Raw genomic sequence first — 27,420 nt, 5'->3', positions numbered from 1 at the left:
GCTGCAACATCTCCCCCATCATGAGAATATGGAGCTGATGCATCTGACACAGCCATACCTGAATCTCTTTTCTTGACCTGGCTTCTTGCAATAATGACACATGCCCTTCTTTTTTTGCTTATCTGCATCACCCTTTGCCTTATAAGAAGGCTGTCCAGAATCAGCTTTATGCTGATGTGTGGGCTAATTGGCATGTGGCTTTTGCTACCCTTTACCCTTGGGCTTGAACTTGGAGAGCATGGCATGCTCGCCAGCCCGAGTTGCCATATTTCTGCAAGTCTGCTCCTCCTACAATAGAAGTCCTGCCAACTCCTGAAAAGAGAGAGGATTGCTGCCCCCCCTCAATGACAAATTCAGCAAGGTGTGGAAACCGAGATAGGACTCAGCAAGAGAGTTCAAAGTGGTGGTGATCATCTCTGAAACCAGAATGACTTCATCAATATTCAACAATTGTTCCCTCAAGTCCTGAAGCTTTGTGAGTGAGAATTCATGGAATCTCCCTCATCTATATGCGTATGGGAAAGCTCTCGCGTCAAAAAGAAAAACTCTGGCATTATTTCTTGCTGCAAGCATACTCTCTATTATCTCCCAAGCTGCCATAGATGTCTTGCATGACCAAATGTGAGGTATAATGAACCTCTTGATAGAAAGAGAAATTACTGAAAGAGCTTGTGCATCGCTAGAGTCCCATCTTTTTTGCTCTGCTGTGGGAGCTCCTGGAGCGGCTGCTCTAACTACTTGTGCTGCATTTGCACCTCTACCCCTACCTCCAGCTGTAGGAGTGACAGGTGTACCCGCTGTATCTGGTCTTGCTTCATCTCCATTGACATAATCCCAAAGATGTCTGCCAACCAAGATATTGCGAACCATGAAACTCCACAAGGAGTAGTTGGTGCCATCCAACTTATCCTCCTGTGTGAGAACTCCGAACACCTCATTGGGGTTGTTCTGAGCCATTTTCACCAAATAATCTCAAAAAATACAGCAAACTGAACAAGTAAAATCCCTTCCTGGGATGTAAAATGCACAAGTAAAATCTGCAAAGAAAATCTGCCTCCAGTGACAAATACTGTCACAGCCTATCAAAGGCTCAAAATGCACTTCAATGCTCTGTTGAATGCCCAAAAATCTGCAAATAGAATCTGCAAAAAGTGGCAAAAGTCTGCAAATTGACTCGTACTAAGTCCAAAACTGCTTGCAAACTTCCAAATTTCTCTTTTACTTGCAAAATTGCAACCCAAATGCAAAAGCCCCAATTTCTTGCCGGAAATTGCATAAAAAAGAGGGCAAATGATCTGAAAGCCCCAAATGTTGCACAAGTTGCACTCTGCCTGCAAAAGCCCCAAATTTCACTACCAGATTGCAATGCAATTGCAAAAAAAGCCCCAAATTTTCTCCAAAACTTGCAGATCTACTGCAATGGCTGCTACAACTTCAAATGTGCTCCCAAAAGCGAAGCCAAACAATGGCTGACGCACAACTGAGCTTGCAAATGAATTCTACCTGCAAATGACGAACACCGAACACCTTCAGCCTGCAAAAAATCGTGCAAGTACAGAACTGTATAAAATCGTACGGACGTTCTGTATGGACCATACGGACAAAACTGTCGCAAAGGTACGGAACTGTACGTACGAAATCTGGCGCGCATGTATGGAAATGTACGGACGGCCGTACGAAACTATACGGACAGTCTGAAAATCCGTACGACTATACGGACTGTACAAACAAACTGGCCTTCTTTTTTTTTACGCGGGTGTACGGACGGCAGCAGGCGCTGGTATGAAATCCGTACAATTGTACGGACGACATGTCGCGATGAGGCTGTACGGACAAGCGGGAGCTGGAGGCAAGAGGCTAGGAGCAGGGAGCAAGTTCGGGAAGGAAGTGCTCTGATACCAAATGTGAGAAAACAGAATGGAAGCAAGAGTGAGCTGAATGTAGTTCACTCCCAAATGTCAAGTGAACTAAAGTGAATGAAGTGTGTGTACAAGAAAGAGATAAGGGGTTTTGTCTAAGTGACAAAACCCTATCTAATCACTAACCGTAGTTAGAAATTAGACAGTGGTTAGGGGAAAAAACCTCTGAGAGGGAAAAGTGCCCCTAATTCACTTATTACATTACATTGGCCACTGCCTAGAATATATTAATAATTTTAATAGACCATTCAGACCTATGAGCATCAATCTTCTGGACCGTTGCATGTACCCTAGCATGGGGATTATCTGGACTTAGATGATGCATTTCTGTACCACAGAGCACCTTCTTGTAGGATGTCAAGCCATCTTTGGCTCACAACTTTTTGCATCTATGCAGGCTGAGCCGTCTCTTTTAGGCCGACCCGCTGGTATGCATCTAGTTAGTGCTCCTTTCACCGCACCAGCGAGTATGCTTGGAGCTGGCTTGGGTTTATATGGCAGCCTGCACCCTTGGGAGAGAGGTCAATCCTCTTCTCAGCCCTTTGGTATGCCATCATTTTGGAGAGATGCATTTGGCAAAGAGACCCATCGCTCCACCAACAAGCACATATAGCCAGACACAGCCAATGCATCAGATGGCAACAGCTACTACGCAACAGGGGGTTGGTGGTGGGCAGCAAGCCACTTTTGATGACATGTTGGCAGATTCTTTGCATTCATATAAGGACCTACCTGAGGCCATTAAACTTGAGATGTCCTTCTCCGATTATGTGAACCTCAAGCGTGATGATGCTCGCACTTCTGGAGGTTACACACACGATAACTATGCAACAAAGGATATCAAGGACAAACTCACAGTGCATAAGTTTAAAGGGGACACTCGCACTCCCAATGAGTTGGAGTGGCTCACGAAGCTGGAAGACTATTTCCGCTTCTACCCCAAGTCTGAGGAGGAGCGCATCATTTTTGCAGGTATGCATATGCAGGACTATGCCCACACATGGTGGCGATACATGAGGGATTCGCCTCAGAGACCAACCACCTGGACGGGTTTCAAAGAATTGATGGTCACTACATTCATATCCCCACTCGTCTTGGATCAGTACTTGGCTGAATTCTATGGCTTGTCGCAGACCGGTACGGTCCAAGAGTACTTGCAGCGCTTATGGAGGCTTTCCTTGCTTGTGCAGGACGTATCTAAAAAGGGAAAGCTGTTGTGTTTCATCCATGGGTTGAGTCCTGCTCTCGCTGCAGATGTGAAGGCACATAACCCTCAAACAATTGAGCGTACAGCCCAATTGGTAGATGTATTTGAGCCTAAATATGCCACGAAGTATAAGATGACAGCGGGCAGCGCATATGGGAATGCAAATGGGGCTAAGAAAAAGCCTAAGGTGACTGATTGGAATGAAAGAAAATCAGCAGCAGCACCATTTCCGAGGTTTCCCACAGTTACAAGCAGCAAGATGCCATATGCTAAGCCATACAAGTCATTTGATGCTAAGCCAAGTGTTGGACATGAAAAATCAGAATTTAAACAACACACCAGGGCTATTATGGACAGCAGAAAGACGGCAAACTTATGCTTTAAGTGTGGTGAGAAGTGGACTCCTGAGCATTGGGAAGTTTGCAAAATGTGTAACAGTGATACTGCAAAACTCAGCATGATTATTAAGATATCGGATTGTCACGGGGACGTGAAGTTATGAACCGTGACTAACTTTGGCTTAGGGGACTAGCCCAGGGGAAGCGACACTTCCCAGAAGTCCCTAGGTGTGCACACTAGGCCTACATGCTAGGGGCAAGGCAAAGTTTTGAGGGGTCTAAAGGTTAGGCCCAAGAGAAACCAATGTTCCATTGGTTAGAAGGGTTAGGATTTAAGTGTGAGGGGTAAACCAATGTTCCATTGGTTTTGTGGCGTTAGAGCATTAATGAGGGGGCCATGTGGCAGCCCCTCATGCACACCTACCCTCTTCCTCTCATTCCAAGGCAAAAAGGTACGGGATTTTTGACGTGGGTGGCTTCTCTCTCATTTTTGGGTGGCTTCTCTCTAATTTTTTTGACATGGGTGGCTTCTCTCTCATTTTTCACGCATCCCGAGGTCCTCTATCCTTAGCTTTCCCTCTAAGGTTCGTTTCCCTAGGCTTCCATACGATTGTACGGAAGCTCTAATCACTGTTGTATGGACATTTCTTGTTGCTGTATGGACAATTCAACGCAAGATGTACGATTGCTTTCACGTTGCACGAATCTCGAGGCCATAATTGCACGTTGTACGGAGCACTGGAGTGGAGAAATGGGAGAAGGAAACTATTTTGGGCAATGCTTCTAATATCCACTCTGGCAGCAATAGGGAATATGGAGAAGGAGCTACAAGCTTTGTACAAGTAAGAGCTCACATGGGACTAGCTCTTTAAGAGTGAACAAGATGAAGAAGATTGGTATTATAAGAGCACAAGGGACTGGCTCTATAAGATTGGTATTATAAGAGCACAAGGGACTGGCTCTATAAGAGTGAAGAAGATGAAGAAGATTGATATTATAAGAGCTCACATGGGACTAGCTCTTTAAGAGTGAACAAGATGAAGAAGATTGGTATTATAAGAGCAGAAGGGACTAGCTCTATAAGAGTGAAGAAGATGAAGAAGATTGATATTATAAGAGCAGGATGGTAGCATGTTTGGTTGGACTAAAAAGCAGTGTCCATGTCACTGCTTTTTTAGTGCTTGTAAAAGCATCTCAGTCTCTCGCTCATCCATTGCTTCCAATAGGATCCCCGGCCTGCATAGTAGAGACGCCCAAAGCCAGTAACCCGTCACCCACTATGGCCTCACGCAATGGTTTCAGCCTCCTGCTCACACGCGACCTTTGCTATCACCCACGAGCCTCCAAACCCGTCGTTCAGCCCCTCCAATTCAAGAAGCCCCTCGTCAAGAGCAACAAATGATCCTTCCAGCAAGCTCCCATCGATCAGCTCCCACCCACCACCTCGCCATCCAGAAGCTCTCAGATCAGCCTCACGACGCCAAGTAGTGCATGGGCATGTTACTTCCCAAACGATCCAGCCACCTCAAGATTCCAGTATGTGACACGATCAGCCGAGATTCCTAGATTCTTCATTTGCCAATTTCATCCACATGCATGCAGCTCCTTTTGGACTTAGTATTTGCTTTAGCCCCCTCTACTTTCAAAAGAATTTCAACATTTACTGCCAAGTCCTTTTTCCCCCTTTGAACCTACTAGCACCTAACTTTGCCAAAGCCTTCATGCAACACTTTAACATGAATTTACTCACATATCCTCATCAAATGCTCACAACAAGGGCTGGAAAATGCCCCAACCCATTACATGCATGGAAACATGACCCTCAACAAAGGTGATCATCACCCATAACTTTACAAACATGAGAAATACAACAACAATTAGAAACACATGCCATCCCGTCACCACACATACGAAATTGGATACCATGCTCTGGATTACCCTAGTGCAACCGCATTGCGTTTTCATCTATCCCAAAAGTCCCTGCAAAAGCATTTACAATCTCAGAAAAATATTTACATCAATATAGAGTCTTTTGATGAGAGTGTCCATAAACTCAAAACTACCACCCACTAGCTATGTGCATAGCTATGTGCCTACCCTCCAATACAAACAATGCTCAAAAAACTTATAACAGATTTTAGTCTATCACCAGAAGATTTCAGATGCCTACCAAAGCTCCGCATTGGAAGAATTTTCAGATTTCTACTGCTCTGCAGAAATCCTTATGGAAGAGTATCTGGATAGACACGGTTACACACCATGGTAGTGATTTGGGGGACCATGAGTGGAGCGGCTCCCCATTCTTCGCAGAATCCCCCACAGAGTTGAGGTAGCACTTTCAGCCTCACCCTTGGATATTTTCTAGCTCTTTTATAAAAGCTTGATTTTGCCTTTGCCCTATTTGTGTTTATTTTCTCATGCCTCGCATGATGTACTTCTCCCTTGAGTTTCGTTCATACTTAATAGCAGTCTCTTCTTTAGGGAAAAATGATGTACTTCGCCCTTGAGTTTCGTTCATACTTGATAGCAGTCTCTTCTTAAGGGAAAATTAATTTAAGAGTAATGATACCTAGGCAGGATTAAGATTAATGATGAACCTGCAAATTTGAACCTGAAACATGAGTCACTTTGCACATGCATGCCAAGTAAGGTCTACATGGTACATCAAACACCAAGTTAAGGACAAGATTGCACAGACAGATGAAGTCAACTACAAGGAGAGGGACGAGGTCTATCTTTGGATTTGGATAGACTTGCATCATAGGCAAATAGTGTCCCAAGTTGTCATACACTAATTTCAAACCATTGCCTACCAGCACAGTCATCAATGCGGTCTTTATGCAACTACAGCTTTCCACACTCATGCATATGTTGGAGGTCAATACCTCCTGGTGTCACATGGTACAAAGTGAGAGGGCCTTGCTTGTGGGTGTGCCGCTGCATGAAAGGTTAGGGTAGGCTGAGTGAGGGCCTTTGTAGCGGGTGTGCATGGTACAAAGTGAGAGGGCCTTGCTTGTGGGTGTGCCGCTGCATGAAAGGTTAGGGTAGGCTGAGTGAGGGCCTTTGTAGTGGGTGTGCCCGCCCCTCGCGAGGGTAGGGCTGAGGGCAGACCTGTCTTCTGTGGAGGCCACATCTGAGGGTCCATCTGGGCCTGTTGGTTGCCACATGTCAGCCCCTGCTCCGGCACATTTTGCTGGACAGTGTTGGGGGTTTGTATGGCTGCCCATTGAGCTACAGACCTGCCCCAGTGGAGGCCTTTTGAAGGCTGAGGTGGACCGACCTGGTGGGAAGGGCTGACCCCTTCTAGATGACTGCGCGGCAGTCCATAAGGGGGCTGGAGGGGGTCGGCCCCCTTGGAGCAGCTCAGTTGGGCAGAGAGGCAGGGGCACAGCCCTATATAGGCTGCACGGCAGCCCTTTATAGGGCCGCAGGCTGAGGTGGCCCAGTCGGCCAGTACATGGCAAGGGGGCAGCCCCTATGGGCAGGAGAGGGGCTCGGCCCACCTATTGCAGGGGTCGGCCCACAAACCAGCCGACTAGGGGGAGGGGATGGCTGCCTATACATAGGCCCCCTCCCCACATTTGTGGAAGTCCAGATGAGATTGTTGGATCCCAAGAAGTCTTCATCGCTGCAGGAGCACATCAACAAGTTACAGGAACTTCAACAAGAGATCCTCGAGGCGGGGAAGCAAATATCTTCCGACGACATGGCCATTACATTGCTGTCCCAACTATTTCTCAGTATGCTGCATTATATTCGTCCTTGATAACCAATGGAAGGATGAATACATTGACTTGGGAGGAATTGGTCCCGATGGTGCTCGACCATGCGTAGAGATTTGTAGATCGTACCTATGACAGTCACTCTACGGCTTGTCAGCTGAGCAGAAAGGAAGGAAGAACTTGACAGCTGAGGAAAGGGAGGCACTAAAGGCCTCACGTACTTGTAACCGGTGTGGCTGGAAACGTCACTATTGGCGGCAGTGCCCTCAGAGGATCAGTGAGGGGACCAGTAAACAAGAGGATGGTTCTGTGATCATCACATCAATTGTTCCGGCCTTCTAGTGGCACGAGGTATGATGTGCTGCCAACAAGCTTTCTAGTTCCGGATGGAGAATTGCATGCCTGTATGTGACAGCGGGTCCTGCCGGATAGGTGCAGTGGTGAAGGAGTCTTTGATCGAGGTAGGCTTTCAGGTAGGACCTCGAGCCACAAGGAGTTGTTCCCGCTCACAGATGTGCCCACCCTGTGAGTGTAGAGTAGGGTAGGGCTGAGGGCAGACCTGCCCCACCTGAGGGCCCATCTGGGCCTATTGGTTGCCACATGTCAGCAACTACTCCAAGGAGTTTTGGCGCAAGTTCTTTGAGCGGTAAGTCACCCTCACCTCTCACCGACACTCAAGTTTGGCACACATATGCATGCAGCCTCTACGATGTCCCTAACCAACCCGCCCCTGACCTCTCGCACTCAACCCGCCCCGTCACTTGCACTCTGTTCACCAGAGGTGGTGTCAAGGATGCGGCATTGAAGCCCCACAATGGCCGAGAGAAAGATCACGAGGGACTCTGTATTGAGTTCATTGCATATGGGATTGACATCCTAGCCCTGATCTTAGCAAAGCTATTCAATGACGCAGTATGCCTTGGCTTCCCACATGCATGGACCATTAACACTATCACTACTATTCACAAGGCAGGGGACCCCATGAGCCCGGAAAGCTACAAGACCATTATGATTAGGCATGTCATGTCCAAGATCTGTGCATTAGTACCTGACACAGAGGTCAGCAGGTTTGCAGAGATGCACGGGCTCAAGGCAGAGGGGCAGGCAAGATTCCGGCAGGACCATGGGACCATGGATCACGTACTCACACTCAGGAGCGTCATAGAGGAGGCCAAATCACGGAAGCAGAGGTTGTATTGTTGCTTTGTGGATTTTTGCAAAGCTTTTGACACGTTCCCAACAGCCCGCCTCATTAGGCGCTTGCAGGAGCTAGGGTATGCCCAGGAGATCATATGGGCTGTTATGGCGCTCTATGAGAGACTCTCAGGCTGAGTTCGGATAGGTGCTGGGTGGACACAGGAGATTATGAGTACCATCGGGGTCAAACAAGGTTGTCCCTTATCACCAACCTTGTTTGGCCTCTACATAGATGAGCTCGAGACCTTCATGGGAGCACTAGGGGGGATTGGGTGCTCCCTCGCCGATACCCTGATTCAGATCCTCTTATATGCAGATGATGTGGTACTAATGTCCTCTCCCGAGGGCCTCCAGAGACATTTGGATCCATTGCAGGCCTTTGTGAGTCACATGATTTGAAGGTCAACCTTCGCAAGACCAACACATCTCAAACAGCCATGCACACTGCACAAGGGGCAGTTCAAATTTGACGGATCCCCAGTAGAGATCATCTCCTCATATACTTACTTGGGGGTTGTCTTCTCTGGCCCAATCTTCACGATAAGACCGGCAATGCAGGCCCGGCTGAGCAAGGGATATGCTTCACTTGCCCGACTTGAGAGAGAGTGCTTCCACTCACACTTTTAGGATCCTCGAAGCAAGGCTCTTCGAATCCTTGGTTCAAACAACTGGCATGTATGGTAGCCCTTGTTGGGACCTAACCTCTCAAACACAAAGTGGGCACAAGTAGAGCGACTATAGATTCTTTTGCTCTCACGGATGATCCAGGGGCAACCATCGATGTTACATCATATCATTCAGGCAGAGTTCAGCGCTTCTCCACTGCAGCTAGATGTGGCATTCCAGACCATTACCTATCTACACCACATCAGACGGTATGGAGACTGCACATCGGGGAGACATAGGCTGCCATGGTTGGCTCTGGCTTCGTCCATGAGTCTTGTCGACAGAGGGGATTGAAAGAAGGTTGGCATGCACAAACACGTAGGTGGTTCGAGAGATTGGGGCTCCACATGGATAGATCACCACCCTTCCAGTTTAGCTTAGATGCTCCATCTATCCCACTTGGGTACCACGAGAACCAGGTTATTCGAGAGGATCTCTTACAATTACACACATTCAAGACCTGGTTGGAGCCAAGAGAGCTTCTAGTGAAGCTCAGCTTCTATAGAGATCACTGCCTTCACATCTCCGAGGAGGGCTTCATTGTCCCACTAGAGTATACTCGGATTCACTTACCGCACTCATTGAGGATCTCCATCGGGCAGTTTCGAGTATCATCACGCCAACTCCATATCGAGAGGGGAGGAGCTGAGGGGATACCCAGGGAGCATCGCCTATGTACGCTATGCGATCGGCAGGAGGTTGAGTCAAAGGAGCACTTCGCACTTCGATGCCTCGTGTACTACAAGACCTGTGGTCGCTATCATTGTCTCTTTAGAGACGGCTTTGGTCCCTCTCCAGACTCCGTATCCAGACCAGGGATGCCTCACTGCTTTCATTCATGAGGCGGTTCGACATAGAGAGCACTTACTCAAGATACAGAGACAAGCCTCGGATACACCGCTCGACCCTTTCTGCTTGTTGTATCAGGTTTTCTGCCATAGACCCATCGGTCTTCCATAGACTATAATAAACTCTCTCTCTCTCTCTCTCTCTCTCTCTCTCTCTCCATTTCTGTTCAGATCTATTGCATTTCTCACATGATAGTGAACCCAATGTTCCATGTAGCCAGGTTGAAGCCTATGAGGAGCCACAATTCGGCAAATGAAAGAGAAAACAGCCAGAGATAGAGAATCAACATCCAGAAACTGTGGTCAAAGCCAAACTCCTAAAACCAGAACTTATTTTCTGCAGTTTGAGCATCGTTCACATCATAGCCCGATGATCTACTATAAAGTACTTCAGTATTGTACTCTACTTCATGCATTTGCCATCTGGTAGAGGAGCTTTGACGGCCCTTGATACTAGCCATCTAAACGAAATCCTGGGACCCTGCCTTTCTAGCAGCACCCTTCCCTCCCCCCAAAAAAACATGTAAAAGGTGACCTCCCTCAGCCCGTTATCCCTGCCAGCCATCAGGAGGATTTTGCATTGCCAACAAGGCAACACAGGAGCCTTGGCCTCATTTCAGCACGGAGGTGATAGCTGAGCTCCCACATCAAATTTACTATTGCTGCAGCTTGTACCTGTGCTTGAAGTGTGCAGGATCTCCTCCGACAATATGGCATTGTGGGATGCCTTTCTACGTTCCCATGTCAGCTTCCTGTATAAACTAGCTTACATTTGAGCAAGCATGTAGAATTAAAAAGTCTACATGCTTGTTACAGCCATTGAGGGGCTGCACAAGTACAGATCGATAGAATGGGAGACATAGAAGAATGGGGAATGAAAAATGATCAGACAGAAACAACATAATGGGGGCCTCACCCATATGTAGTTGCCATTACATGAAACGCAATTGTGACATTAAAATATCGTATACCGCCAAACCTATGCTCTATCCCCATACCAGAGATAACGTGGCCATATCTAGAGTCTGCACATATGCCAACAATTGACAGCAAATTGAAGTTGTCCATGCTTCAAAATCGTTTGCACTGCTGGACAGGTAGTGAATGCGATCTAAATTTAGACATTATGACCCCAAGTTCTGAAAACTTTGCTGCCTCGCCCTCCATATCAAATATGTCCTGATACCAAATGGTAGAACCTGAGCTTAATCGTGCTTCATAGGCCTAATCCATCTGCTACAAGGGCTGTGTAGAAGCTGCCCTGGGGTCAAAGCCTGGGAGGATAGCTAGAGACTGAACCATGGATGACCAGACCCTCCCTAGGCCGCCTGCTCAGGGTGGTCAACCCTTGGCCAGTCAGGTCAGGCTGGTTGGACTCAATTGTTACATGTAGGTCATGTCGTTGTCCTGTTGGGCACGTCCGTCAGCGTGCTAAGTGTCAGGTTATTGATGACCTCACGCGAAACTGTAATATAGATTACCGTGCCTTTGGACATGCAGCATTGCGAAGCTGACTAAAGTGCAAGCTTTTCACATTCCTCAAAGCATCAACTGTGATCTTCATTGTTATAGATTATGAATTGTATTAGTGTACACAGTCAGAGGATTGTTTTCTGATTATTTACAGAGGCGACGTTACCTGCAGCAAGCGAGCCAGTTCTTCATCAGCTTTCTCGACCGCCGCACGGTCCTCTGCCGAGGTGCACGGTAATGGATTACTTTCTTCCTTTTCCTCAAGCAAAGTAAGGGTACATTGACTTGCATTACCCAACCTCGAAAGGTCTGACTCCTCGGTGAGAGGTTTGCCTGAATTGTCTAAGACCTGGACGCATCACAAGTTCGAAATCCAGTGATATGTTCCTACAAATGTGGATAATTTTATGGCGGAAGGATAGTCGACGTTGAGAATTTGAACATGAGTGTTAAACGACCATTGTAACATTATCATCAGCATTGAAGGTAAGCATAGACCTGCCTTTTGCCTTTCAGGTGGTACGAGAGTGAGAGAAAACAGTTGAATTTGAAGAACCTGGATGCAGGCAACGGAAACTAAGCGTTAGAAGCATGGATTTGGGATTCCGTAAAGGGAGAACGAAGAGTGCCGTGATAATGATGTGATGGAAGGCAGAAATCATTTGCAGATGACGGATTTGCAATACAGGAAGAGAAAGGGGAGAGAGCGATGACCTCGATTCCGTCGTCCGAATCGAATTCGAGATGATGAGAGGAGCCGTGGTGTTGGACAATGATCTGGTGAAGCACCATAGCTGGTGATCGGAGGCGGAAAGTGCAATGCAACTTACAAGACTTGGCAATGGAGTAAGGTCGCTTACAAACTTGGAGAGTATCTTTAAAAGCTTGGCAATGGACTAAGGACTCTTTCTTTTTTGCGCACAACTTTGAGGAGCTGCAAGGACTCCTTTCTAAAAGAAAACTTTGAGGATGGATCAATGCTTAATAGGCCCCATTAATTACTTGTTTGGAGGCCCCGCCATGGTCAATTAACGTTTGCATAATTGATGGGGTGAGACCGATTCATTTAGGCGTTCGTAAATGGTGGTGTGCGCAAGCTCTAGAAGCTTCCATTCCAGAACATTTCAAGAGAGCCTATATAGAGCGAGGCAGGGGATAAGGGTGAGTAGCGGAGGGAGGATGAGCGAGGGCTGAGAGAGGGAGAGTGAGTAGGGCAGGTGAGCTAGAGAGTCAGTGAAAGGCGAGAGAGTCAGTGAAAGGCGAGAGAGTCAGTGAGAGGCCAGGGGAAGGGAGAGGGAGGGAGGGAGAGGCTCGAGGAGAGGGGAGTGGAAGGAGGGAGAGGTTGGAGGGGATGGGAGTGGAGGGAGGGAGCGGGGCTGAGAGGCAAGGGAGGGAGAGGCGTCGACACAGGGAGAAGCGGGGGAGGGAGGAAGAAAGGAGGAATCGAGAGGTTGAGTGAGCAATTGCGAGTGGAGAAGAGGGAGGACGACGCGGCCATGGAGATGGCAGGGGAGTCCGTGTTGAGGGGGGAGAAGAAGAGAAAGCTACGGCGAAGGCGGCACGACGAGGACGAGCTATGGAGAAGGAAGCTCAGGCGAAGGGGCGAGCCTTGGCATGATTATAGGCTCAATTAATGATTTAATTGGCGTGTTTATGCTTAGGTTAATTGGCAAATGAAAGAACATGTTAATTAATAAATTGCAAATAGGTACAATTACGAATAGGAGTAAATGAATAGGTACAATTGCAAATACATGGATCAATGCTACTAGGATCAATTCTCCACAAAGTTATAAACTACTAGTAGCGAATCAATGCTCCATAACTTGATAAAGTACTAGTTTGAGAGCCAATGTCACGGTAGCCCACGGTGGTGACAATTGGTGTTCGATCCCTTCAGGGAGTAGAGCTAGGGCGGTGTGCCCCTAGATAGGCTCAAACTGGGTGGGTAGGTGGGTATGTGTGTGCATTTTTTTTTTTAAACTACTAGTTTGAGAACTTTGAGGAGGATCAAAAAGTGATTAACTACTAGTAGGGAACCCACAAGTTGCTCAACACAACAGCGTCAAAAATAGTTCATGGAAGCAATGGGCCTCAAAGCAGCAACAACGAGCTCATGTGCATTGCATGTTCTTGTCTCACCACCACACCTTCTCTAGAATCTCTCAAAAGCTTCTTGAGAATTCAAAAAACATCGGGAGAGCTGGGGCGGGGGTGGGAGCATGCTAGGCAAGGCTTGTGGGAGGAGGAATGGAGAGGGTGCCACATGGCAAGCACTCATGCCACTTGTTCCTTTTTTTTTAACCTCCTTTTTGGGAAAAGGTGACACGTGGAGACAGTGTGTAGATTCTAGAGGGAGTACAAATTCAATTATATGTAGTATAATAGATCTAGATAAGGCTGACATTAGACAAGGCAGTATGCATCTATGCGGAAAGGGCATTGATAGACTTGTAGCAAGCTGATTCGGCAAGAGGCATGTTTAGTGATAGATAAGATTTTCTAACACCACCCCTCGTTGAAGCACAAACCACACTACCCAAGCATACTACCAACAAATTAAAAAGCTTGGCAGGCGTGTGATATTGAACCCAAGTCGCTGCAAATCAACTAATGATCACCCCCTATGCCAAGAAGGCAGGGATGTTGCTGTCTGGTGGGTTTTCTATGCTCTCTGATGAGGAGGCGATGTCTTTGCTCATACAAACATTTCTCATGGGGCTGAACATAAGGAGAGGAAGGAATCCAATAGGAAAGAGCCCTTATATGTCAAGAAAAAGTCTAAAATGTACAAGAAATGTACTTTCTCAAAGAACTCAAGACCATCTTCCAACTTAATATCAAGATGATCAAGAACCTCTTGAGCATGATCTAGGGGATCAGGAACCTCTTGAGCATGATTCCATAGTATCCAAGCTTTTTTGGTCCCGAACAATTGTCTTATCTCGAAGGAGAATCAACAACAATTTCCTCAGTGCACATGCACGGCAATCAACCACATCCCCAAGCCATAATGGTAAATTAGGAAACACCACCCACACATGACACTCATGGAAAAGGAATTCATCCACACTAAAGCCATATAATAACCAATGCAGCAACACCCACAAACATGAAGGAACACCCTACTAGCAAATTTCAAGCGGTCTCTTACATGCACAAAATGCCTATCTAAGTTGGTCAGCCCTCTTTTGACACCATAAACATTGTTTGGAAAAACTTAGCATCGTTAAGATTTGTTGGCTAATGTAAGCCTCCTTGCATGATTCTCCATCATGTCATTTCTCTTGAAAAATGACTTGTTAATATTCCATGATGTGCCTTCAATACTAGATTCCTCTCAGATTCAAGCACATCTTTTCATTATCTAGTTGATTCCCTTTTATATTAAACACCCACAATAACAAGAAAGGACTTGGCTTTTAGGGACAAGTTCTTCCTCTAATCTATGGACATCCTTCGAAACTTTGCCATAGTTTATGGTCATAGTGGGATTCGAAATGGGATATTCCTAGTGGGCAATTGATTTAACTTTCCAAGGTGACTCCTTCCAATTAGTGTTGTGGTACACTAGGGTCCATCGTGGGTGGGGGTTCAGTGATTCTCTCCATACTTTGCTACAATGGTTTTCAGACATTTTTCTCTACTTTCCTATTAAAATCCACCCAAGCATTATTACTAGCTTTTTCTATTTACCATTTGATTTGGCTTCATCTTTAGATTTTTTCTATGTGTTGGGTGTTGATGTGGGTTGGCCTTTGTTCAATTTTCTTGAGGATGGTTGGGGCTTGTCTTTCTTTAGTGCCTAGTCTTTGTCATTGCCTCTAGTTTGTGAGCTAGAGAGGCTTTTTGGATAGCTACTTCCTTTTGTCTTCTTCTAACCACAATGAAACACCACATTGTAAAGGGATAGCTTTTCTTTATAGGTGAGGAGATTTTTTTCTCACACGAATGGGTATCTAAAATGTCTTCTTCCATCACTATCTAAATTTGCTTCAAGATTCTCATTTAAATCTAATTCCATATCAAAGCATCTTTCCACCCTCGTTACTTCTTCACCATACCATTGACCTACCTTGTTTGTGTTTCTCACTAAACTTGATTGCTTTGACTTTGGGATTTTGCATAGGTTGTGGTTGTTGACCCATGATTCAAGCTTGCTATCGTATAGATGTCATTATTATTTTGATGGCAAAGGTGGAAGGGATCAATTTGAAGCCTCTTTTTTGTTGGATTTACCATGTGAAGATAAGGTTCCTAGTAAAGCCATAGGACTTGTTCATCTGGCTTAATATAGATTTTTATCACCTCCTTTCCTCTTAATTGTGCTTAAGAAATTGTAGCTTGTTGTGATACATGTGAATCCTAATGTCCATGTGCATGCAATCTAGTCAAATATAGTTGGCCATTATTGGATTACTTTTGCCCATTCATACACTTTAATTATTTCTTTTTCATGCTGAACAAACTCAGCAGATGCTTGATCTCAACTAAGGCATGGGTATTTGAAGTGCTCCACAAGATTATCCAAGTACAAACCAACTTTGAAATATTGCCAACTTTTAAAAGGGTAGCTAGAATCGTTATAAAAATTCAATAGGCTTTAAACTTCAAATTTACCATTACAAACTTCAATACTCATCATCAAATCCAATACAATTCTTCAAAAGCATATAAAGAGACAATAATAAATAAAAAGTAGAATAAGAAAACTACAACTGTGCAATTTCTTGATTGATTTAACCATACAGTGATAGATTCATCCATTCATACAACTCATAATGAGTTATGAAGAGATTATATATAGACATACTTAAGACACATGGCCTTCATATCTATGTCACTAATGGGTTTGCATATCCATATGTCTCATGAATTTCCATTTCCTTGCTAAAGAGACTAAAGCTAAGCATTAGGCTTTGTACTGCGTCATTGAAGTGTGTTGGAGAACTGACTTGGTCTTTGAAGCACCCAAACAATAGACTTGCCTATGTTGTGATGAGGTTTTAGAAATAGTGGTGGCTCAAAATCCTACCTCTTGTGCATTTGTAGAGAGAGGACATTAATACAGAGAAAAAGAGGTCCCCTATGAAGAGAGAAATTGAGCATTAGCACTCAAAATGCTAAGTAAAAAGATGAGAAGAAAATGCTTTCACAAAGGATGAAAATACTCCCACTCCAATGACCATGTTTGCACCTATGCCCTCTCTAAAGCACCCCTACCTCTAGGAGTTCACATGGTGGGATTCTTGTCCTTCCATGGGATTTATCTTTCCCATTCCCAGTCTTCCGTGGAGTAGATGGTGAGAACCCAAAGCTCCACTTGAGATAATTTCATGTGCATTGTCTTAGCTAAAGTGTTAAGAAGATGGTGTATCAAGCACAAAGCTCAAAGCAAGTATGGATGATTGAGAGCTAGCTGCTAGGATAGGTTCCATAAGCCGTTTATTGCCAAATTTGGGAGTAACGTTGGGGTGACATTCCAAAATTCTCTTTCAAAGTGGCACTCATTGGAGCAAATGTGGTTAAGATGGTTGAATATTAGTCATATAGAGTAGGAAGAGGTAATGAAGGTAGTGCATCAAAGTGATTGAAAGATGAAATTTTAAGTCCTATGATACTTGAATTTTCTATCCAAGGATTGAATTGATAAATGTAGATGCTTGTTCAATGAGAGATCCCAATACACTAGAACCAACTATTGCCTATGCTATTTGGGAACAATGATACTACATCCTCACCATTGGAGTGGAGGAGAAGACCATCTCAATTGAATCACTATCATCCAAACCTCACCATCTTTATATTGATCCGAATTCCATAGCCATCGTACTCATTGGTTTCATTTGGAAACTCCACAAGAGAGGTTAAGGACATGATAAGCAGGTTCCACCACAATATGGATGAGAGGTTTAGATCCCTATCTATGGATTTTAACTTGATGAAGAAAGTGCAAAAAATAAGGCCAATATCCTAAATGCAAAAGTCATATTCTAGGCTTGTAGGGATGTAGGCTATTATGCCAGTGATGAAAACCCCAAAAAAGTTTGATGTGACTATTGTGAAGGCAAGGTCATCAAAGTGATACCTATTAAAAAAACCTGTATGAAGCCACTAGGATGGAGCCTACTAATCCATCTAGCCATCGAGAATTAGCACATAGTCCAAGACATCCCCTTTGATTGATTTTTCAACCTTGAGTTTGTTTAGTCGTACGACAATTCATCACCTGTGAATCTATAGCTCTTGAATGGGAGTCCAAGGTATACATTTAACCTACTTTGAGGTTGTAAAAGGAAAGAGTAAGTAGGTCTCATTTGATCCTACACCTAAGGTTATACCTTTAAATGTAGAATCCTTGACCAAGAATGAGCAATACAACTTTAGAGATCCCTCCAAAATTTGAATCTAATGAGCAAACATAACAATAGAGCCTTGAAGCCTAGATCAAAGGGCCATAATGGATGACAAAATTTGGCCACTTCCCTCAAACTCGAGATCCATTACCTATGCTTCAAATCATGCCAACTCTTGCAAACCCAAATCTAAGAATGGATCTTCAAAGTATGGATTGAGAAGAAAATTGGTCAAGCTGAGTACCAAAAGTTATACCTCAAAATTGTAAACTCAATGAGGACTTTTGATGGGATCTTCAAGTCATGAACAAAAACCAAACAATCAAGGGCAAGTCCCATTTTACACAAAAAGGGCTACATATTCATAGGGAACCCAAGTATTGGTATGAGAGGAAACCTCTCGTAAATTTTCAGCCATATAATATCATTGAAGGTCTAGCAAAATTCCCAAGGTCTATGACTATGCTATATGACATAATATTGTTACTAAATATTTGGCAAATAGTATAAAGTTGACATGAAATAAAGGATTGGAACTCATACTCTACCTTGCTTGTCTGCAAGTTCTTTAATGTCAACAACTAAGCAAAATAGATGACATCTTTTTTGAAGGACAAGTGGACAAAGACATGATCATACATGTTGACTATCAGTAGTCAATGTGATGAGCCTTGATATGTTAGAGAAAACTTGGGTTGAACCCATTCGAGCATAAATTTCAAGCACTGAGGATGGTGAACAATCAAAGTGCTACACCCAAAGGTATGCTCTATCAGCCAGCTTACTCTCATCAAGTTCAAAGATATCCAGACTCTGAATGATTTTTGTGTACTATGCATGGGGGAGGAAAAGCTTAGTACTTAATCCTTCTTGGAAGGCATGGATCCTTTGTGTGGACTATCATGTGGACATCCCCATTGGAAACCTTATCATAGGAAGAGGAAAGGCTGGATTGTCACAATTGCTTGTTTAGCCATGTTGGGTCTAGAATGTTAGATATCAATGCTCCACTCTTGTGTAACTACACGGGACCAGCTAACTCTACTTGTAAGCCCCTCCATATGAGGAGAAGGCATTTGAGTAGCTCGGTTATCTGGTAGGTCCTGGTTTGGACACTAGATGGGGGCCATGTGTGGCCTGATGGCTGGACGGCTTCAGATAGAGTTGGCACACTGCCAACTAGGCTACATGCAAGTGCGGGAAGGCATCCCATGATTGACCACATTGAGGGTAGATGGAGCATTTCTGGGGGCAGCCCACTCTTGGGTTGTGGGGCTCGTTTGGAGCCTCAGATGATCCCGGATGGTTCTGGGCCGAACGGACACCGTAGGTAAGTTGCTCTATTTTGCGCCACGGTTCTATCGTGTGGTTGGTGGCCTATTTCGGGACCGACCCCCAATCGGCAATTTTGGGTGGACTGGGTGGGTCACCAAATTGGGTCTAACCGACTACGAGTGGTGGCTATATAAGAGCAATCCTGTGAAGCCCATCATCATCACTGGCTACAGCAACCCTGATTCCTTAGCATCCAGCCTCTGTCCTCTACTATTTCCAGCATGCCATCGAAGCTTCTCTCACAGTAGCGCACGGCTGGGAGGCAACGCCATCTATTGTATCAGTTCTACAGTAATCAAATTTTTGATTCTCCATACTATCTGTTTTCTCTCTTGCATACGAGATCCTGTTATCTGTTGAGCACAGACATTGTATTATTTTCTTACATGGTATCAGATCCTGGACTCTAGTAAGAAGATTTGGTAGTGTGTTTCTATTTGCAAGCAGATTGTGAGAGATGGCCCAGCCCGCAAGACTGTGAATCCCACCGTTCGGCGAAAGTGAAAAGTTGGACGGCACAAACTATCCACTCTGGAAGTTCAAGATGAAGACCATCCTAAGCGCATATGAGCTTTGGGATACTACTACTGGGGTGGATGTGAAGCCGGTTGCGAGACCAGATCTAGCCAATGCAGGACAACAGATAGTACCAACTGCGCATGAGATTCTCGCGTGGACAAGAAGAAATGCAGATGCGCTATGTTCTATTCTCTGCAGTGTAAATGACTCTATCATGGCGTTAATTCAACACGTCACCACAGCGGAGGAGGCATGGATGGTCTTGAAAAATCAATACGAGACCAGGAATCAAACGCGGATTTAGAATCTGGAGACTCAACTCACGAACGAGAAACTATCTGAGTCTAAAGCGACATAGAAGTTCATCACCAAGGTGAAGAATCTGCGCGATCAGATGACTGCGATTGGCATCACCATCACCAGCGAGAATCTAGCACGAAGGTGCATATGGATTCTCCCACCAAAGTACAATGGTCTTGTTATGGCATTGAGTACACAAAACAGAAATCCGCCCCTCAACTTTGAGGATTTCAGCGCAATGCTTGTGGAGGAGGAGATGCGTCAAAAGACGAGAACTGGAGAAGATTCGGCTTTCTCAGCTGGATCAAAGAAAGGTAAGGGTAAGGACTCTGGTAACCCATCTTCTTCTCATGATAAAAAGAGAAAGAAGAAGATCAAGTGCTTCTATTGCAACAAGGCAGGACACAAGCAGAATGAGTGCCGGAAGAAGATTGCAGATGAGAAGAACGGAGTAAAGAAAGAGTCCAGCAACAACACGTAGGTAGTACCAGTAGAGCTGTTCGTATCAATTGAGGAGATTTGCACGGAGGCAGTTCATGTACCTGCGGATGAACCTTGGATTATTGACAGTGGTGCATCGCGCCACATGACCAGTCAGAAGGATTGGTATACCTCTCTACATCCGGTAGGGAATGACATCCTGGTAGTAGTCAGCCATGATGCAAAATGTCCAGCAAAAGGAAAAGGTATGATTGCTCTCAAATCAGATGGAGTTGTAAAACAGTTGTCCGATGTTCTTTATGTGCTAGATATCAAGAGGAACTTGTTGTCTGTTTCTATGATCACGGATCGGGACCTCAAAGTTAACTTTGATAAGAATGGTGCACAGATTTTGGATCTTCAAGGGAAGGTCGTCGTTGGTAAAGGTACACGGCACAACAACATCTACAAACTCTCAACTTTAAGTGCTCGAGCCGATGTGAGCAACACTAAGCTGTGGCATGAAAGGTTTGGTCATCTAAACCTTAGTTCTTTAAAGGAGATGCATAAAAGTGGAATGATTGCAGACCTACCAGAAATTACAGATCTACCCGATGTATGTGAAGCTTGCATGATGGGCAAGCAGCATCAGCAGCCCTTTCCTAAAGAGGCCAGCAGGGCAAAGGCTCCTCTAGAGCTCGTTCACATGGACCTTTGCGGAAAGATGGAGACGGAAGCTTTGGGTGGTTCCTACTACTTCATGACACTGATCGACGACTACAGTAGAAGGATATGTATATACTTCCTGAAGACTAAAGATGAGGCTTTTAGTAAGTTCAAAGAATGGCATGTAATGGTTAAGAAAGAAACGGGGAGGAAGGTGAAAAATATGAGATCAGACAGAGGTGGAGAGTTCACATCAAGTGAATTCAAAAGTTACTGCAAAAGTCACGGGATCAAGAGGCAAAAACCCCCGCCACATACATCACAGCAAAATGGAGTAGCAAAGCGCAAGATGCACGTCATCTGCGAAATGGGTAGAGTATGATGAAAGGGAAAGATTTGCCAAAGACTTTCTGGGCTAAAGCATGTAACACGGCAGTTTACATTCTGAATCGTAGCTACACGAAGGCTGTGAACGGCGGGATGACTCCACTTCAGGCCTTTTTCGGTAAGAAACCTTCAGCTGCACATTTCAGAGTTTTTGGATGTGACCGTTTTGTGCATGTCCCTGATGCTAACAGGACCAAATGGGAACCAAAGAGCGGAAAGTGTATTTTCTTGGGCTACAGTGAAGAGGCGAAGGGTTACCATCTCTATAACCCTATTACCAAGAAGGTAATAGTAAGTCGCGATGTGGTCTTCTCAAAATAGCTGCATCAATTGGAGGAGGATGCTTCCTTCCCATACCATCAGGACCACGATATCCATCCAGTACAACCACCAACAGTAGACCAAAATCCCCCAACGATGCTTGGGAGGATTCAAGATAAAGAAGAGGAAGAAGAGCCTGCGGAACCACGATGACAACGGCCATTCCCAAAGTGGGTAAAGAAGCTTTTGGATGGCAGAGAACCTCTAGCCATTGAGAAGGAACCATCCGAACACCGCTGGTCCAAGAGCTTAGAGGAGCAAAGAAGGGCGCAGGAACACTGTGGTCAACTATGCTTTGATGAGAGAGGTGATCCGTGCTGAAGAACCCAAGTATCTTGAAGAGGCACATTGTGATGATAGGTGGATGGAGGCTATGCAGTCGGAGTATGGCTCCATAATGAAGAACAACACTTGGGACCTTGTGGATCGACCACCAAAATGCAAGGTAATCGACACCAAGTGGGTGTACAAGACCAAGTACAAGTCCGATGGCATGTTGGATAAGTACAAGGCTCGGCTCGTGGCAAAAGGATTCACACAGGTACATGGTTTTGATTATAAGGATACTTTTGCTCCCACAGCTCAACTAACCACAATTTGTAGTGTTTTGGCTTTATCTGCCTAGGGAAGTTGGCCCGTGTTTCATATAAATGTAAAATCTGCCTTTCTGAATGGAGATCTCAAGAAGGAGGTATGCGTGGAACAACCACCAGGTTTTGTGATCCTCGGTTCAGAAGGTAAAGTTTGTAAACTAAAGAAGGCACTTTACGGGCTGAAACAGGCCCCACGACCATGGTACCAGCAGATTGATGCCTACTTTCTGCAAAACGGGTTCAGGAGGAGCCCATCTGATGCAAATTTGTATATCTTCAGAGAAGGAGGCAGGTGTATGATCGTGGTCCTTTATGTGGATGATCTTGTCATAACAGGGAACCATGAAGAGAAGATCTCACAGACAAAGCATTTGCTAGGAAGAGAGTTTGAAATGACAGACCTCAGACAGATGCACTTCTGTTTGGGGATTGAAGTTTGGCAAGAGCCAAAATAGATCTTTATCTCACAGCTGAACATTGGTAGGATCCTAGCACTGGACATTGGTAGGATCCTAGTTTTGACACTAGATAAGGTCTCATGGTGATTGTTTGATGGTTAAGAGATGGTAGAAGGAACAACGTACTCCCTGGGGGTTTGAGGGCAGCGCCCCCAATCTTGGGGGTCTAGGGCCAACGCCCCTAATGAGGGTTCGAGGAAATCTCCGTGTGTGGGGGCAATGCCCCTAGTGACAAGGTCAAAGGCCTACCGATAGGCCCCGGCCTGAGGCCCTGGCCCGCAACAGTATGCACTCCATTGCATGTGCGCAAGCTTTTTTGTGTGAATTTTCCCTCACACATGTGATCGATGGTCGGTGGTTAATGTTCTTTGGCTGGTGGCAAAATTCAAGCAAACATGTGCCACTGTCCTCACACTTAGTCACACACTGTGCTAAGTCAATATGCATGTGCCACCACCAGCCCACCAATGTGGTGGAATTGGTTTACTACGAAGGGCTATATAAGGAGGCCACTTCTCAAGCCTCATCATCAAATGCAAATACCCCTATCTCAAGTCCTTATCTCAAGTCCTTCTCCATCCAGAGTCTATCTAGATTGCCATCAAAGCTCTACTAGAGAGCACACAGGTGGAGAGCACCATCAGTTGTATCTCTAATATGAAATTTTTAATCTGATCTATTACGCCTATTCTTTGGTTATTGTACTATTATTGTTGTCAAATGATATCTCCATTGCATCGTATTTCTATAGAGGTCAGGTGCCATTTCATCAGGGAGGTACTTGAGTACAAGCGCATAGAGCTTGTTAAGGTTCATATAGATGATAACCCTATAGATATGCTGACAAAGAGTCTATCTAGTCAGCGGTTTGAGTATTGTCATGTATTGATGGACATTGGATAGTATGCTCACTAGTTGTTCTCCCTTAAAGGCACATTGGCCTTTAATGGGGAGGTTGTGGGGGCTAAAGGCCACTGTGTCTTAACCCTAGTTATGTACCATACTCAAACACATATATAAATGAATGACAAAGAAGCTTAGGGTGTTCTACACCCACCAAAAACTTGTGTGGCTCTCTTTTGGCTCTCCCTCTCTCTCACCCTCTTCGGTTCCACTTTTGTATTGAGCTCCCCTAGCAAAAAATGTATGAATGTATGTTGGAGCACCCAAAATTGAGCCACAAAGATGGTTATATTTCTTAAGCTCTATTTCATGCAAAGTTGATTGTTTGGGATTCATTGCACTGTCTATTTTGGGATCTACAAATGGTGTCAAGTTCTTATTTATAGGACTCAGATGAGATGTTTAAGACAATCCTATATGTTAACTCTCATAATCTTATATAGACTCTCATGTATACTCTCATAAATGTACTCATCACAACATCCATAAGAGTATACTCCAATGTATGTTATTCATGTATAAGAGCTTGTCAAGTATTAACATACACTTATGTAGACTACTCTTGTTCTCTAGATTTAATTCTATTCTTGTACATAATTTATATAAGGTACATATTGTATATAAGGTATATATACCTTCTGTATATGAGAGTGTGTATAAGGTTGCCTTACAAGAGTGTATATAAGAATGCCATACAACAGCATCAGATTCTTGTATAAGTACAAGTATTTGTATGTAAGAGTACCATACAAGTATCTGGTAAATATATGCAAGAGAATCTTGTATATAATAGTACCATATTTACATGCACAATTACCCAATATACATCAATATCATATATATAAGAGCATCATATACACTTTAAGTATCTTATCTAAGTAAGAGTCCCATATATATATACCTAATCACCATGTACATACCAAAGAGTACCATTTACATATATGTACCAAGAACCTTGGACCTTGTATATAAATATAATGTGTACCATGTGTACATAGTACAAACCTTGTAAATACCCTTTTCTATATATCCTTTTAAGTATCCTTGTATATATGTATATATTAAAATCTATATACCATGTAAATGTTAGATATCGATGCTCCACTCTCGTGTAACTATGCAGGAACTAGCTAACTCTACTTGTAAGCCCCCATATGAGGAGAAGGCATTTGAGTAGCTCGATTATTCGGTAGGTCTTGGTTTGGACACCAAATGGGGGCCATGTGTGGCCTGATGGCTGGATGGCTTCAGATAGAGTTGGCACACTACCAACTAGGTTACATGCAAGTGCGGGAAGGCATCCCATGACTGACCGCACTGAGGGTAGATGGAGCATTTCCCAAGGTAGCCTACTCTCAGGTTGCAGGGCCAGTTTGGAGCCCCAAATGATCTAGGATGGCTGTGGGCCGAACGGATACCGTAGGTTATTTGCTCTATTCTACGCCACGGTTCTATCATGTGGTCGGTGACCTATTTCGGGACCGACCTCCAGTTAGCCGGTTTGGGCGGACTGGGTCAGTCTCCCAATTGAGTCTAACCGACTACGACTGGTGGCTATATAAGAGAATGCCCGTGAAGCCCATAATCATCACTGGCTATAGCAACCCTGATTCCTTAGCATCCAGCCTCCGTCCTCTACTGTTTCCAGCATGCCATCGAAGCTTCTCACACAGGAGCGCACGGTTGGGAGGTAGCACCATCTATTGTATCAATTTTATAGTAATCAAAATTTTGATTCTCCATACTATCTGATTTTCTCTCTTGCATACGAGATCCTGTTATCTGTTGAGCACAGACGTTGTATTGTTTTCTTACATGGTATCAGAGCTTGGGCTCTAGCAAGAAGATTTGGTAGTGTGTTTCTGTTTGTGAGCAGATTGTGAGAGATGGCTCAGCCCGCAAGACTACGAATCCCACCATTCGGCGAAAGCGAAAAATTGGATGGCACTAACTATCCACTCTAGAAGTTCAAGATGAAGACCACCCTAAGTGCATATGAGCTTTACGATACTGCTACTGGGGTGGATGTGAAGCCGTGGTTGCGAGACCGGATCCAACCAATGCAAGACAATAGATAGTACCAGCTGCGGATGAGATTCTTGCATGGACAAGAAGAAATGCAGATGCGTTGTGTTCTATTGTCTGCAGTGTAAGTGACTCTATCATGGCATTAATTCAACATTTCACCACAGCAGAGGAGACATGGACGGTCTTGAAAAATCAGTACGAGACCACGAATCAGACACGGATTCAGAATCTAGAGACTCAAATCGCGAACGAGAAACTGTCTGAGTTTGAAGCGACAGAGAAGTTTATCACTAGGGTGAAGAATCTGTGCGATCAGATGACTACGATTGGCATCACCATTACCAGCAAGAATCTAGCACAAAGGTGCATATAGATTCTCCCACTAAAGTACAATGGTCTTGTTACAGTGCTGAATACACAGAACAAGAATCTGCCCCTCAACTTTGAGGATTTCAACGCAATACTTCTAGAGGAGGAGATGCGTCAAAAGACAAGGACTAGAGAAGATTCGGCTTTCTATATTGAATCAAAGAAAGGTAAGGGTAAGGACTCTGGTAACCCATCTTCTTATGATGATAAAAAAAGAAAGAAGAAGATCAAGTGCTTCTATTGCAACAAGGCAGGGCACAAGCAGAATGAGTGCCAGAAGAAGATTGCAGATGAGAAGAATGGAGTAAAGAAAGAGTCCAACAACAGTGCGTAGGCAGTACTAGTAGAGCTGTTCGTAGCAATTGAGGAGATTTGCACGAAGGCAGTTTATGTACCTACAAAAGAACCTTGGATTATCGACAGTGGTGCATCACACCACATGACCAGTCGGAAGGATTGGTATACCTCTCTACATCCGGTAGGGAATGACATCCTGGTAGTAGTCAGCCATGATGCAAAATGTCCAGCAAAAGGAAAAGGTATGATTGCTCTCAAATCAGATGGAGTTGTAAAACAGTTGTCCGATGTTCTTTATGTGCTAGATATCAAGAGGAACTTGTTGTCTGTTTCTATGATCACGGATCGGGACCTCAAAGTTAACTTTGATAAGAATGGTGCACAAATTTTGGATCTTCAAGGGAAGGTCGTTGGTAAAGGTACACGGCGCAACAACATCAACGAACTCTCAACTTTCAGTGCTCGAGCCGATGTGAGCAACACTAAGCTGTGGCATGAAAGGTTTGGTCATCTAAACCTTATTTCTTGAAAGGAGATGCATAAAAGTGGAATGATTGTAGACCTACCAGAAATTACAGATTTGCCCGATGTATGTGAAGCTTGCATGATGGGGCAAGCAGCATCGGCAGCCCTTTCCTAAAGAGGCCAGCAGGGCAAAGGCTCCTCTAGAGCTAGTTCATACGGACCTCTGTGGAAAGATGGAGATGGAAGCTTTGGGTGGTTCCTACTACTTCATGACACTGATCGACGACTAGAGTAGAAGGATATGTATATACTTCCTGAAGACTAAAGATGAGGCTTTTAGTAAGTTCAAAGAATGGCATGTAATGGTTAAGAAAGAAACGGGGAGGAAGGTGAAAAAGATGAGATCAGACAGAGGTGGAGAGTTCACATCAAGTGAATTCAAAAGTTATTGCAAAAGTCACGGGATCAAGAGGCAAAAACCCCCGCCACATACATCACAGCAAAATGGAGTAGTAGAGCGCAAGATGCACGTCATCTACGAAATGGGCATGGGTATGATGAAAGGGAAAGATTTGCCAAAGACTTTTTGGGCTGAAGCATGTAACACGGCAGTTTACATTATGAATCGTAGCT

General features: G+C 44.6%; 1 protein-coding gene across 2 annotated transcripts in view; it reads right to left on the bottom strand.

Moving 5' to 3' along the window:
• Positions 1–12,314, bottom strand: part of PNG1 (peptide-N-glycanase 1) — a 58,537-nt gene extending 46,223 nt beyond the window's left edge. The window contains exons 1-3 of one of the 2 annotated variants that reach the window (XM_087398693.1): positions 12,085–12,314; positions 11,873–11,926; positions 11,537–11,719 (exon numbers count right to left, since the gene is read on the bottom strand). In XM_087398693.1, coding sequence (XP_087254819.1) covers positions 11,537–11,719; positions 11,873–11,926; positions 12,085–12,162 — 315 coding nt within the window. In that variant the 5' untranslated portion in view covers positions 12,163–12,314. The remainder of the gene's footprint in view (positions 1–11,536; positions 11,720–11,872; positions 11,927–12,084) is intronic. The other variant, XM_087398692.1, reaches the window with a different exon arrangement.
• Between the last annotated feature and the right edge of the window lie 15,106 nt (positions 12,315–27,420).

Source organism: Dipteris shenzhenensis, chromosome 27 (assembly GCF_047967505.1).
Source record: "Dipteris shenzhenensis isolate YYH24624 ecotype China chromosome 27, Dip_SZ_1.0, whole genome shotgun sequence".
NCBI classification, from domain to species: Eukaryota; Viridiplantae; Streptophyta; class Polypodiopsida; order Gleicheniales; family Dipteridaceae; genus Dipteris; species Dipteris shenzhenensis.
This window is presented reverse-complemented; position numbering and strand designations above follow the sequence as displayed.